The following is a 14,882-nucleotide window of genomic DNA, read 5'->3' as shown; positions in this document are numbered from 1 at the left end:
AACAACACCCACATTAAAACACCGTCATTTTGTCCAAGAAAGATATTTTCATGTCTTTTCGTTTTTTTTTTTTGTTCTTTTCTTGTTATCTTTTAACACATGGAAAATTCTCTGTGCAGAGTTTGTCCGGACCTTGAGTGCTGGTCCCTGTCCTTCCTCACAGTGAGATGAACCAAGTCACATGTTCACCACTGGCACCACATCCACAGGAACAACAGAGCTCAGAATGTCCACCGCAATCCAGCTACCACACTCTTAGTTGCCAAAAATGCAAGCAGAAAAAGTATACATACATTTATTACATGTTACCTTCAATATGAAGAGTTATTTAATATGCATTTATATTTAATTTCTATGTATTTATATATGTAACATTTGATTTTTGATGGATTTTAAATCCGGGTACAGCTACTGTTAGCTGTCCTTTGGCAACACCCTCCACCTGGACTTCCACAGGTAGCGTAGTTATATCTCGAGGATCAATAATTTATTTATTTTTTTAAAAGGTATAATTTATAAGAGAAAAAAAAACAGGGGTGCATGAAAGCCATAGCTTTTGGTTTTCCCCCCAGCTATGGAAAAAAATGCTCCCTCAGTAAAGACCCCCACCCCAAAATCTACAATAATCCAACGTAGATATTCATGATTTATAGATTTCTATTTGCATGTCTCTCCATTTGTTTTTTTGTTTTTATTCACTTGTCCCTGTGTCCAAGCAATGGTCCTTGTAGGAGATGAGGGAAGGAAGCTTGTGATATGAAGTGCTAGAATCCATGTGCATCATCGATGGTGTTAAATCAAGGTGAGTGTTTCGACCCAGGTGCGTTCAGTTAGTTTGAGGGCCTTCCCAGGACTCCTCGGGGGTTTGCTTCTGCGCAGTACCATCGGTAGTCACGCTATGGAAGTGGGCGACTGGCTCGTCTGTCCCCTCATCAACTGAATGTTGTTGAGAATCTTCTTTTGGTGTCCTGCCAGAGTCACCCCTATCCTCAGGAGGTCCCTGCCAAATTTACAAGAGAAAAGGAAGACACACTGATGTGACATTTTAAAATGGCAGACACAATCTTGGCTGAAATTCTCCAGCCTACTCGTTGCATTGTCAAAGACCCCGACCACTCGGGGGATTTTTACATTTACATTTTTTTTTTTCCAACTGGGGTGGAACTGAAAGATAAATACTACAACACTCACTGACGATATCTACCTGGCGAGGACATTCTCATGCAAATGCAACCCACACGCCCGTAAATGAAAGACATAATTGGCCGAGGCATGTCAGGAATTGTTGCCGACTTGTAGCAGTGAAAGGCAAAAGCACACCCTTTTATTTGATCGACTGTAATGACCCCCAAATGGTAAATTCTCTGCCTCCTGTAAAAGGCCTTCGCTGTCACGCCGTTCTGTCGAATTAAACAGGTTTTTTTTTTTGTTAAAAAATGTGACTCCTGCGAAGCCGACCCTGCCCAGCCCTTGGCTACCCGCGTGGATTTCATGCCTGAGAGCGCAGCATTTGCACAAAGGATTACTCCTTCCTCAGTGCTGAGGCATGGATCAATTATCCTCCCAACACAGACGGTTCAGCCTGTGCGCTCGCTCTCTCTCGTCCCCCTCCCCGTCTGACGAAACATAATTTCAACTCCAGGCTGGATGCATCTAAAAGTGTGAGTGCAAGCCTCATCCAGACAGGGTGACGCTCTCCGTGATGCATAAATCTACAGAGAGGAAGTTTAGCAACTGTCACCAGTTCTATATTCAGTACAGAATCATACAATAGGACCCGGTCGGAATGTTTAGAATAGAATAACTTTATTTAAATTTGACTGCTTACTAAAGCCTATTTGTGTTATTTCAGTTTAGTTCTATTACACTTCACAGTTTCATTTTATCTATATGAATTAGGAGATAAAATGAATGAACAAATTGTTTAATATTTTAATAATGTTGACATATGGCCAACCAATCAGTTCTTATAAGCAATACATAGAGTAAAAGATCATAGTAACATTCAAACATCTGTTCTTTTTTGACAGATGGATGGACATTCCTTAACTTGCACATGTCTGTTACCATTTCTTTCTCCTTTCCTCTACTCTGCTCCCTTTCCTGTATCCTCCTTTTCAACTTATCAGTATTTTTTTACTCATCTCACCTTTTTGTCCTCTCTCTCATTCCCAGTAAGGGTGAGGTGGGTGGTTCTGTGGCTTTGGCAGATAGGTATTTAGTCACTTCCGGAGGGAAAAGAAAAATGTTTATTTTGTCTACCAGGAAGTGGACTTCCAATCCTACCCATAAGTTTGACTCCTGGATGGAGTTATTTTTTGGCTTCTGTAATCATCCACCCATCTGTATATTTAAATGGCGTAACCTTCTTTCTCTCCCTTAGGGAGAGACTGCCCAGCCAATAGAGCTAATACAACACTTCTCTGCTTTTGTGTTTTTCTAACAACCAAGGCAAGTGTTTAGTGAGATACAGCTTCCTGTTAAACATACTTCATCCACAGATATGAAGTGAAATCTCCATTGCTGAACACTTCTTCCAGCTCAAACAATGGGTCTGCTGTATCAAATGCTACCTCTTGGCAAGGCCTGGCAGACTAGAACAGTTTTTCTTTCATTTCCGATATTTTTGTTTGGATTGGTTCAAAGTTCTGGAGTTCCTAGCGGAAGTCTACAACCTGCCAATCTCACTCTCACTCACAGTGTAGACTAAGTAGCAGGTGGTGGTGGGGGGATTGGTACAGAATGTGTGTAGGTCTGAAACAGGAAGCAAGAATGGCCTTAAAGGAGTACCATGGTGGTTGAACGTGACACTTCCCAGTTGTCTTTAGGCAACAACAAAACAAATGTGCATTATTTTTTGTATTATTCAGTCATTTCAATGTACTTTAAAACGTATTTTTCTAAGCCTAAATTTCCCACTATAAAAATTCACCCGAACCGTCTGGGCGTAGTAATGAGAACTGTCAGTTAGCTATGATTGACAGACCGTGCCCCGTTACCATAGCTACCCCCATGATACGCGCTCTCTTTGGGAGACTGAATTTTCACAAGCTAGCTAGCTTAGTATTATATCAAGTATCGATAGATAGCTAAGGTAAGGACGTTGACTTATATCCAATTATAATTTTTGCTATCTAGCCAGCTAAGTTAAGATAAAAGCAAAACTATAACGTCCTCATAAAAGCAAACTAGCAAGCTAACGTTATCGATAACATTGCCTTATGAAAGCAAACCTCCTAGCTAGCTAACGTTAGCTAGCTAGCTAAATGAATATAACCAGAAATAATCTAAAGGCACTGTAATTTAAGTGAACCTAACGTTAGTCAAATATTTGCATTGTCTGAACAGCAGGACGGTGTGTCCTGTCAGATTTCTTTACGGGGCGTGGAAATGGGAGTGGTTACTGTATTCGTGACGCAGCAAAATGACAACTTTCTCAACCGGTTGAAAATAGGACGATGAATTTAAAACGCATATTTCTCCAAAAATACAGAACGGACATATTTAATACTTTGCTCATTGTGTTTCTTCAATGCCTCTTGTGCAAATAGCACATAAAACCGAGAAAGTGTGAAAATCACCATGGTACTCCTTTAAAGAAGGAAGAAAAAAGATGTGTATTTGAGGAGGGAAGCAAAACGGGGGCAGAGTTTAAGGCAGGACGCAGAACAGGGGGTGGGGTTTAAGGCAGGAAACAGGATTGGGGGCATGGTTGAGGCAGTAAACAGGAAAGGGGGTGGAGTTGAGACAGGGGACAAAAAGGAGGTGGGGTTTAAGGCAAGAAACAGAACAGGGGGTGGGGTTTAAGGCAGGAAACAAAACAGGGGGTTGGGTTTTTACAGCAGGAAGCAGAAAAGGGGGTATGGTTGATGCTAGAAGCAGAAAAGGTGTGGGGTTGAAGCAGGAAGCAGAAAAGGGGTGGAGTTGAAGCAGGAAGCAGAAAAGGGGTGGAGTTGAAGCAGGAAGCAGAAAAGGGGTGGAGCTGAAGCAGGAAGCAGAAAAGGGGTGGAGTTGAAGCAGGAAGCAGAAAAGGGGTGGAGCTGAAGCAGGAAGCAGAAAAGGGGTGGAGTTGAAGCAGGAAGCAGAAAAGGGGTGGGGTTGAAGCAGGAAGCAGAAAAGGGGCAGGTGGGGGGGGCAGGGTTGAGACAGGCAGTCTAAGGGACCCTGGCTGAAGACAAGCAACAAAAGGGAGTATATTCACTCTGAGGTCATCTGTGCCACCAGCTGGAGGGAGGTGAATCCAGAGCTGAGGAAATTGTCCCTGTACTGGATCATCTTGATGGCAGCCAGCCACTCCTCTACAGAAGTAAAGGTGGTAAAGTCTGGCACAGAGCGATCCAGCAGTGGCTGAGAAGGCCTGGGGAGGCATAAGAAGGTGTAAGGAGTGTTAGCTTAGCACACAGATAGTGACAAATAGAATCAGCAGCTGTCTGAATAGACACCATTAGCTGAAAACAACACAGGTCATGATTATTGGTGTTTGAGTGTGAGAAAGTTAACAGTGTTCATGAGTGTGAGAAAACAGATACAGCATTGATTGTTTGGTCTATCTTGTTTAGTCTGCTGTTGTTGTCTGCATGTATGTTTAAATAATACATCATAGACAAGTAATTACAAACAGTCAGGAACTTCTGATTATTCACATTGATTGTTGAATTCTTCATTTTTTACATAGTTGCCGTGAGCATCAATTTCACTGTAATTCATACTAAGAATCGCCCCCAGGAAATCAGAAGCCTTCCAGGCTTTTATATGTTGATAAACAAGCTCCTAAAATATAGAAATATTTTTTTGTAGAATGTATGTAGCTTGTGCGTGCATGTGTGTGTGTGTGTGTGTGTGTGTGTGTATGTATGTGTGTGGGTGTGTGTGTGCAAGCGTGTGTGTGTGTGTGTGTGTGTGTGTGCATTTGTGTGCATGGGTGTGCAGTTGTGTGTGTGTGCGTGTGTGTGTGTATGTGTGTTTGCGTTTGTGTATGGGTGTGCAGGTGTGTGTGTATGTGTGTTTGCGTTTGTGTGTATGGGTGTGCAGGTGTGTGTGTGTGTATGTGTGTGTGCATGGGTGTGCAGGTGTGTGTGTTTGTGTGCGCACATGTGTGCGTTTGTGTGCATGCCAGTTTGCGCATGCGTGCGTGAGATAGAGCTGAATGATCCTTACACTGCTGGGATGGTGGCCACAGCTTTCAGGCTGGTAGGGTTGCGTATCATCTTGTCCAGCGTGTTGACAATCTCGGTGAATTTGGGCCGGGCGTTCCTGTCCTTCTGCCAGCAGTCCAGCATGAGCTGGTGAAGGGCAGCTGGGCAGTCCATGGGCGGGGGCAGGCGGTAGTCCTGCTCGATGGCATTGATCACCTGATAGAGTAGAGATTGGAAAGGGCGGGGTCAGGGATTAATTTGGGCAATTTTTAGATTGTCTCACCTAATCCTTCCAGAGGGCACAGCAGTGCACCAAATGCCAACTTCAACAGGATTACGCACACATTCTGTCTCACTCAATTAAAAAAAAAGAAAAAAAAGAAGGCGGGCTTAGCCTCAAGAGCTTCTGGCAGCGAATCAACAGCTTCTCCACGAGGAGACCAATCTGTGAGCAGTCAGCTGCCTCCCGAAAAACACAGCACGTTAGAAACTAAATAAGTACACAACGTGAACCCAGACTTGAAAAACAGTTGTGCAACTTCACCTTTCCACAGTGCACACAGGGGTGTCATTAGAAAAGCAATGATGCCATCCCTGGGCCCAGAGACATTGGCCCTCATTTACGAAACGAACGTATGACAGAAAACGGGGCGCACGGTCATTTCCACGCAAAGCTCGGTGTTTATCAATTTGGACGTGAGCGGAGGCTACGATCAAATCCCACGTCAAGTCTCGACTCGTGTACGCAAGTTTTCATGTCAGCGTGGACTTGCGGTGCAGCATAGTAAATCTGGCTGAGTCGGAGAATTGTTATTAGACCATATTCTGACTGGCATCTAAGCATATGCAGCCACATATTCATCACTTAGAATATTTTGCCATAGGCTACATATTTTTATTTTGTAAAGGCCTACATCGACTGTGTCATATCCTTAACATAAATAGTTATTTTCAAATTGTTTGCATTTAACGGGGTTAACAGTTTTTTGGTGTAGGCTATGAGATTAATTTCTCTTTCATTTTGAGATAGCCTACTTGTTAGGCTACGCTACTGCTGACATCATTACAAGCAATTAGGTTAGATGCTTATTCAGTCGCCTATTTAAACAAGAGCTTTGACAGTCATCAAATCTTCGCAATGGCAGATCTGGCTATGTTAGAAGACCTCTACGCGCCCGTAAGACGAAAACGAAACGAACAAAACAAAAGCATGTTTATAGCATCATTAAAACATCATTAAAATGAAGAAATAAATTAACCCTGCAACCGTGTAATTATTTAAATACTAGTAGCCCAGGCTATTACATTTTTACCATTATCCGGCCCACACAGGTCTGTGTCTCCTCCGCCACCTGTTATGCCCGAAATGGAAGCAGACCCGATAAGCGTGGACACTCGCTCCTCAGTCTGCGTCAATGCAAGGCTGGAATACAGCTGGCCTCCTCCAGTCAACTGGATGCTGCGCCTACGGGCTGCAACATGCTTTTTGGTGGCTTTTTGAGGTCTTACCATTTTTCTTCGCCTAAATGTAGCCTAAAGAATTACGATATAAGCTAATTACTATATATATATATATCATGGATGTATAAATTAAATATTCCAACCTCAGCTGGAGTTCGATTGTCCACGGCAACGCTGTTGACCGCAGCAGTGATTTCCTTCCACACTGCATTTTTCTGATTTCATTCTATGCCACTTTTCAGGCTGCCAAATAGAACTAATTGGTTCAGATTCTATTTCTAGGTCAGAGAAATTTCTCTTCTTGGCCGTATTACGCTTCTCCATGTTGTAAACTCTAGGGGCGAGGCCTCCTAAACCGTGAATATATAGGGGCGTGATATTTAAATGACGATTGTTTTAAGCCGCCACATTTATCAACGCCCGATCATTCTTACGCTGTGATTGGCGAGATACGAACGTTTCATGAATCACATGTGAACCCTGTCGTAAGATGATTCCTGTGCTCGGATCTGCGCTGGCTTCTACGTTAGATTGATAAATGAGGACCACTGTGTCTTCTCTCAGGCTTCACTTGATTCAGAACTGTGAGCGACAGTCGATCCATTTAACCAAAGAAATAAATTAATAAATAAAAAAGCAAACACAAAAAATAAAAAAACAGAGAGCCGGGTGCGGACCTGCCTCGTCGCCAACATCACTTAGCGCAAACAGGGACACAAACAGCGCGCTCGACTCCACGCCAGTCAATCAGCGCGCAATAAAATGAGACAGAGTGTCCATAAAGACAGCAGAGAAGAGCCTCCTTATGCCGGTGGCCGCTTGATTGCTCATAAAACAGAGGACGGGCACTTTAATGAACTGCAGTCATTTCTGGCTCATCTGCGTTAAAACCCACTCACTATCCACGCACTTGATTGCAGGACAGCGGCAGAGAGAGGAGCTGCCCTGGTACCTGGCATGTCCGTTACTCTTACAGGTGCGACTGTTTCAAACAGGAAATCGAGCTTTAAACATCCACTCCTGCGGTCATAGAACCGTAACAGCACCACACAGTGGCACAGGTTTTCAGCAGGTTTTCAACTCGAATTACTCGATTATGTGATACCTAAACGACCTAAAGTACTACCCACGTGCAAATGTTCTTCTACAGTATCTTTTTAACTTTGAATGATAACCGACATCACAGTCTGTTCAGACAGGCTGCATTCTTGCAGTGCCTTGTAGTGTTGGAATGAACCACACATGCAATAAATGTTTGCGCAGAATATCATGGACATATTATGCAGGTTGTAGCACTGCAGTATTGCATAATGCACGCAACAGATGAATGTCCAGTAAAGTCACTTTTATTTTTTTTAACAAAAGAATTTTCCATTGAGTTTGTTTATTGAGTATTTTGCCTGTATAGAAGGGATGCAGGGTTGGTACCCTTAGGCTGTGTATTGGACAGCGATGGCATGCTTATTTGCAGGTTCTATTGAGAAAAAAACAATCCCTTTTTTGGAAGCCAAGAGGGAGCAAATTATGAGCCAGCCTGCATTCTTATCCTTACATTATGATCCCTGATTGGCTGCTCTTTGACGTAAGCAGGTAGAGCTTATTGGCCGCCATTCTGCCACCCTGAATAGACAAAGAATCAGTGGATGTTGTGATAAATCAAAGGCAAATGTTCTGTGTTTCTCAATACTGTACCATAAAATCAAATCAGTTTATAACTTAGGAAACCTGCTACCAGGAGTTACAATGTGTTTTATTTTTTTATAAGAGAATACCCTAATTATAAATTGTATGCTTTGGGGGAAAATAGTGTTATTAATTTTTTGAATAAATGACAGAAATTAGAATTTTTAATATTCCAGAATATATAAGATAAGTTATTGATCAAAGTTATTTGTGCAATTTCTCCATGCAAAAAAAAAAAAAAAAACATCTGTACATTTCACAGAATAAACATCAATTGACTTTATCCTGGATACCGTATAGCTGTACATGGTCACAAAATTTAACTTATTTCACCAGTTAAGCTTGGGCTATTCAAATTCACCTGATTATGCTGTGCACACAGAACTGAGTTTGCTAATAAAGTTTTTTTTTTCTCCATTTTACTGCAATGGCAGGGGGTGCAAAGTTTTAACCAGCGCCCCCTGCAGTGCAATCTGTGAAACAAGACACCAGCCTTATGCGTCTGTCAAATTAAGGTAACAAAGTTAAAAACCATTCTTCAGGGTATCTTAATTTAATTATACCTGCCTTCATTAACATTTGATTTAAATGAAGGGGTTTTCCCTTGATACAGCCCCTCCTTAGCCTCTCCACAGGCTAATAGAGACGAGCAGTCTTTTTTTCGTTGAGATATGAAAAACGGGCATTAAGCACACTATTGGTTGCCACTGACAAACACGATAATTGTTATCTTATTGAAACCCAGGAAGGAGCTGGGTTGCTTTGTAGTGCACTGTTCACCAATTCTGAGATACTGCATGCGTTGTAATGTTTGTGAAGGTGGTCTCTTCGCACAGCAGCACTCCCTGACTTTCAATATTAATCCTAGCGTAGCTGGCTCAAGGTGAAACCACATATTTGGATGTAATCTGTGGGGCAGGTTCAGTGAGAATCAGTGTGCGTTTATAATGTATAAACACACGGACATGTTGGCAGATCGACGCGCAGCAGCGTTTTGCTGCTGCTTTGTTTTTAAGGTGAGTAGGGGCTGGGCTGAAAAATGGGCTGAGCGTAATAGATCACTCATATCTCAGCTGCGCAAACAAATGGCAAGCAAATGAAACTGCCGCACTGTAAATCATTAGGGAGCGGTTTACACAAGCATCTTTGCATCAACTGAACAATCTATCAGCTCTATCGTGGCAATGATGGAGGAGACTGTGTGTGCATGCTGCTGTGTGTGATACTGTTCTGCGAGCATGGATACTGTTCTGTGGGAAGGGAAACCGTTCTGGGGGAAGGTATACTGTTCTGGGGAAAGGGAAATTGTTATGGAAAAGAGATACTGATTTGTGGGAATGATACTGTTCTGTGAGAAGGGATACTGTACTGGGGAACGGGATACTGTTTTGGGGTGAGAAATGCTGTTCTGGGGAATGGATACTCTTCTGGGGGAAGGGATATTGTCCTGTAGAGTTTTGGTTTTTTATTGTACCAAATGCATATATATGCACTGCATTTATATAGCGCTTTTATCCAAAGCGCTTTACAATTGATGCCTCTCATTCACACACACTCACACACCAACGGTGAAAGGCTGCCATGCAAGGTACCAATCAGCTCATTGGGAGCAATTAGGGGTTAGGTGTCTTGCTCAGGGACACTTCGACACGCCCAGGGCGGGGATCAAACCGGCAACCCTCTGACTGCTAGACAACCGCTCTTATCTCCTGAGCTATGTCACCCCCTGTACCAAATGCTCTGAATCATTTATTTATTACTTGCCTCCTCACTAACTTTTATGCAGATTCACACTGTGACCAGTGAAATGTGCACTAAAGTTGCTTTAGTTTTTTTCAGTTTTTTTATTTTTTATTTATTAAAAATGCACACAATATTGTGCATCACTTAAAACTCAACCGTCTATACCAGAGGTGGGCAACGAGGGCCGTATCTGTTTCTGGTTTTCATGGCAACTTCTGACCTTAATTACTTAATTAGCCGTAACATTTACAGCATCTGACATTTTAGCTACATTTCTTGATAAGCACATGAAAGACCACTTTTTTTGTCATCATGTGAAACATTTTACTGTGATCTAATCTACCAGTGAACCAGTGTTGGTGTGTACAGCCAATTAGCTCATTTAGCCTGAGTAATTGGTGGAAACAAAAATGTGCACACACACCGCTCCTCCAGGACCGGAATTTCCCACCCCTGGTCTATACACTACGTATACAGCAATGTCGAAGGAATCTGGATTACACAGAGGATTGGGAAGGGTAATTCTTTTTCATGTGGTCATACCAAATAACATTGTATGGGTTCATTTTCCAATTCTTTTTTGTATTGGCCAGAGGGCACTTTTCCAACTATTCTTCAATACAAATAAACCCTCTCACACTTACATCCTGGTTGGACATGTCCCAGTATGGTCTCTCTCCAAATGACATCACCTCCCACATGACGATGCCATAGCTCCAGACATCACTGGCTGAGGTGAACTTCCTGTAGGCGATAGCTTCTGGAGCAGTCCACCGCACAGGAATTTTCCCACCCTAGAAGAGAGAGGGAGAAAAAAGAGAGAAAGAGACTAAGAGAGGGAAAAACAGGCGCCTGGTTAGATGGGATTTTTCTGCGTGACTCCCACTGGTTCAGCAGCTGTCATAATTACAATACTATGAGCTGCCGTCATCCACGCAAGTTTCCAGAATTAAGTCTCGTCATAGCTCGGGAGTTCCTATTTCTAAGCCACCAAAAATTATTCCCAAAACTGGATGCAAATGGGTCAGGAAAAAGTCAGCATGTCTGTTCCCGCTGGCTGAGCCAAACTGCTTCCAGGCCTTTCTCAGCACAGTGCCCTGCTGAGCTTCACAAACTCAATTAATGGACCTGTTATGAGATCAGATGGGCTATCCGCGCCCTGTGCGCAGCAGGAGCCTTCTCCATGTAAATTAGCTCCCCCTGGAGGATTGGGGGTGTCACAGCACATTCAGAGCTCACACAAAGATCTTTTCAGCAGCCTGCAGTGGCTTCCTCAACCAGTAAGTTCTTCTCCAGCGCACAAACATCACTATTGCCTGCTCATAGCTATTTTGACAAATTTAACCTTCATTCATTATCCATTTACTGAGCATTTAGCTGTACAAAATATGTATTGTACCTTACTGAACCTGTGTTTAGCAGTTGCCTATGACCATGAAATGCACTTTTTGTACATCACTTTGGATAAAAGCGTCTGCCAAATAAATGTAATGTAATGTAAAGCACGCTGTCTCAGTTTCCACCTACATGGCCACCATGTTTTATTTTTTCCTGGAAAATCATGTGGGTAGGGGGAGACAAAGACAAAGGCCCAAAGGCTCTCTGTATCAGTAATTGGTGAGGGAACCCACGCCCTTAGCACAACCAGCAAATTTGGCTCATGAGAACTGACAGGGACTCGTTTAAGATTCCCATCCATTCCTGCACAAACCCCCAAGGTAATTTTCCGTATATATCCAGGAGGTGTGCTCTCTTAATCTTAATCATACCAATTAGCTTCAACGTGTTCACTTTCAGATAAGCCTCATTTCAAAGGAACTTTAGATGCGCAAGCCTCCCTCACCCGACTCACATCTATCTTCTCCTTACATGCAGCAAATCCTTTATAAGCGCTAGAACCAACAGGCGGAGTGTTGAGATGAGGTCTGAATTCCTGCCAGAGTGGCCTCTTCTCCATATTAGGCTTCTGCACATCTGCTTTCGGGGCTCTGTGTGTCACGTACAAATATGGAGGGTAGTGCCGTGATTCTGGGTGAATACCGTATTACACCCTGGACAGTTACGGGGCCTCCTGGAACATTTTTGTGAGAAAAGCTATGGACTGTGAACACCAGCTAATAATCAAAACATGGAGGTGCTCAGAAGGACAGGTCTACCTCTGTTTTCCCCCACAACCTACAACAACAGCATGACTTGTTCCGAGACCATAGCTGCAAGCCATGGGTCACGTGAAAAAAAGAAAAGGCAGGGGGAAATCTCAACTGCTGTGTGAGAGAAATGATAAAAATATCCTTGGAGGGGCTTGCAAAGGTGAATTATTAAATGAACTGTTATGAAAACGTCTTGTCATGAGAATCTTCTTGGTCTGTATGTCTGAGAGGCATTTGCTCTGTGTCATTCTTCAAACTGCTCTCCATATTTTTCCCCCACAACTGCATTATTACATCACTTCCTGTGTGTTCTCTTGCCCCAGGACTCAGCAGAAATTAGATCAGCAGAGTCCAGGAACGGCAAGCGCCACAAGATTTTTTTTTTTTTTAAACTAATAACATTTTCATGGCTGCTTTAAGGCCACTATGCGGATTCCACGTAATTAATGCTGAGGGGAAGCTAGCCTGATTCTAGTTTTAATAAAGCAAATTGCAGAAATGCAGAGACAAACAAACGAGAAAGCAAATACAGCATATGATGAAAAAAAAATTATTTTAATAACTTGGAAGAAGTGAGTAGCTCGAGGAAGACAGAATCGTAAGATAAATAAAAGTGTTGAGAGAATGAGAGTCTTCCTTCATCAACAAAGCCTAACACACACAGTGAAGAGCTTGGGTCTATGCCAGGCCTGAAGATGCATCAACGGTGGGAAAAAGAAAGAGTGAGGGAGAAAAAGAGATTACAAGAAAAGTAAGATATAGAATGTGAAATAGAGAAAAAAGATTGAGAGAAATGAGGTGAGAACGGATGAGAGGAGAAAGAGCAACAGAGAGAGAGAAGGGAGAATGCTTGTTTGATCGTGTTTTCTGGGGTACAGATAAAAACAAGGGATTAAACTGCTGCGCAGCGCAAAAGGAGCAGGCCTCAGAGAGGGAAAGACCAATGCTATTTCTCCCCCATGGTGAGGATTTTACATCACAGCGAGGCGTATCAGAGATGGCAGTTTGGGGGGGGGTGGGGGGGCATGAAACATGAAAAGAAAGCCTGTCGATTGAGAAAATTTAAATCCATACAAAAATTCCTATTCTCTACGTCCACTCCAAGACGAGAGCAAGTGGGCACTGGCTGAAGGTCACCTTGGTGTGAGCACTGGGGTCACAGTGCAGGATTAGGCCATACATAATGAGGAGGCATCCGGGTCATCCGTTTGACGGACGGCTGGGGGAAGGCTTTGCAGGGAATTGTCAGGTTGCTGTCAGGTTAAAAGCAATCATTGTAATGTCTGTGGCTGACAGGGCCAGGGGCCAGCGGCAGCTAAAGCTGTTGTGTAGCTGGGCAGCGCATGGTGATCTACGGGCGCGGGTGGCACAGGCGCACAGAACAACCTGTCCTTTTTCACACACTGACAGCATCGTTAAACATGCAAACATGCACACGCACACAAACATACATGTAAACACATACAATATGTGCACATGAACATATACATAAGCAAATACACTTGAGCAGATTCACACACAGCATCAATGATACAAATACATAGTACACACGTGCACACACGCACACACACTCACACATGCATGCGCACACATGTGCACACGCACGCACGCACGCACACACGCACACGCACCCACACCCACACCTACACCCACATCCGACAATAGAACAAACACAGAGAAGAATGTAACACGCTCTTCCCTCTCATTCTCAAACAGGCACAAATGTATGTTCTCTCATGTAAAGTTAATATATGCATACTGCCATACATTCTTATAAATATTAATGGAAATCATAACCAAATAATGTTGCTTTCCATTATTCATCGTTCAATAGGAGTACTAACATTAAAACGGTGGAATACGCGCACTCCCACACGTCTGCATAATTTGCTTTATGAACATGCAGGATTAAATATTTGCCACACAGTTCAAATGACCTCGAGGGACCAAGTCTACAATAGCTCTCCATCTCTCATCCTTGTTTTTATTGTACGGTTAAGCTCTGATCGATACGTTTTCCCACACGGGGAACCGAGCGCGTAGCCGTTAACCTCTTCTGCTACGCCAGCTCTTTTCTACAACCAACTGTCTATCTATTTTAAAACAAAGTGCATTGGGATGGGGCGCGCCCCGGGCCTGTGTTTACTTAGGCGGGACAGAGTGGTCCATCAGCGTCCGATTAAGGGCCGAGGAACAGGCACCGGCCATCGGAAATGCGTCAGGGGGAGAAGGAAAAATTGACGCAATTCTTTCAGCCCATTGGAAAGCTAATGACAAGGAGTTGGCCTGGCAACAAAAGAGCCAGGTGAGTTTGAGCTCCCACATTAGCCTCCGCGCGGCTAGAAAACGCAGATAAAAAACGAGGGTTTTCACTGAATGAGAACAGGGAGATCTTATCCTGAGTCTCTCCTGCACACACATGCTCACACTTTTTATGCAGGCTCACATTGTGCCCTTGAAATTAAGGCATGCGGTCTGTCAAACTTGTTAAAAGCAGACTGTGCGTTACTTCAGACTCAACAATTCATATGTACCTGCATGCAGAAATGGCATCGGAATCTCCATTACACAGTAGATGGGGATGGCTAATGGCTTTTTTTATTGTGCAGTTATGGAAAATCACATTGCAGCAGACATTAAGCATCTTTTTTATTCTTACTGGCTACTTTTGCAATTCATATCTAAGGCCATTTTGAAAAGGCTGTACTGT

General features: G+C 43.2%; 1 protein-coding gene across 2 annotated transcripts in view; it reads right to left on the bottom strand.

Moving 5' to 3' along the window:
* Positions 1-5: 5 nt before the first annotated feature.
* LOC118225894 (ephrin type-B receptor 1-B) overlaps positions 6-14,882 on the bottom strand; it is a 233,536-nt gene continuing 218,659 nt past the window's right edge. For both annotated transcript variants that reach the window (XM_035414969.1, XM_035414970.1), the window contains exons 13-16: positions 10,667-10,816; positions 5,158-5,351; positions 4,202-4,357; positions 6-1,000 (exon numbers count right to left, since the gene is read on the bottom strand). In XM_035414969.1, the coding sequence (XP_035270860.1) occupies positions 892-1,000; positions 4,202-4,357; positions 5,158-5,351; positions 10,667-10,816 (609 nt within the window). In that variant the 3' untranslated portion in view covers positions 6-891. The remainder of the gene's footprint in view (positions 1,001-4,201; positions 4,358-5,157; positions 5,352-10,666; positions 10,817-14,882) is intronic.

Source organism: Anguilla anguilla, chromosome 4 (assembly GCF_013347855.1).
Source record: "Anguilla anguilla isolate fAngAng1 chromosome 4, fAngAng1.pri, whole genome shotgun sequence".
In the NCBI taxonomy this organism is placed as follows: Eukaryota; Metazoa; Chordata; class Actinopteri; order Anguilliformes; family Anguillidae; genus Anguilla; species Anguilla anguilla.
Note: the sequence above shows the minus strand (reverse complement) of the source record. Positions and strands in the feature narration are given on the sequence as shown.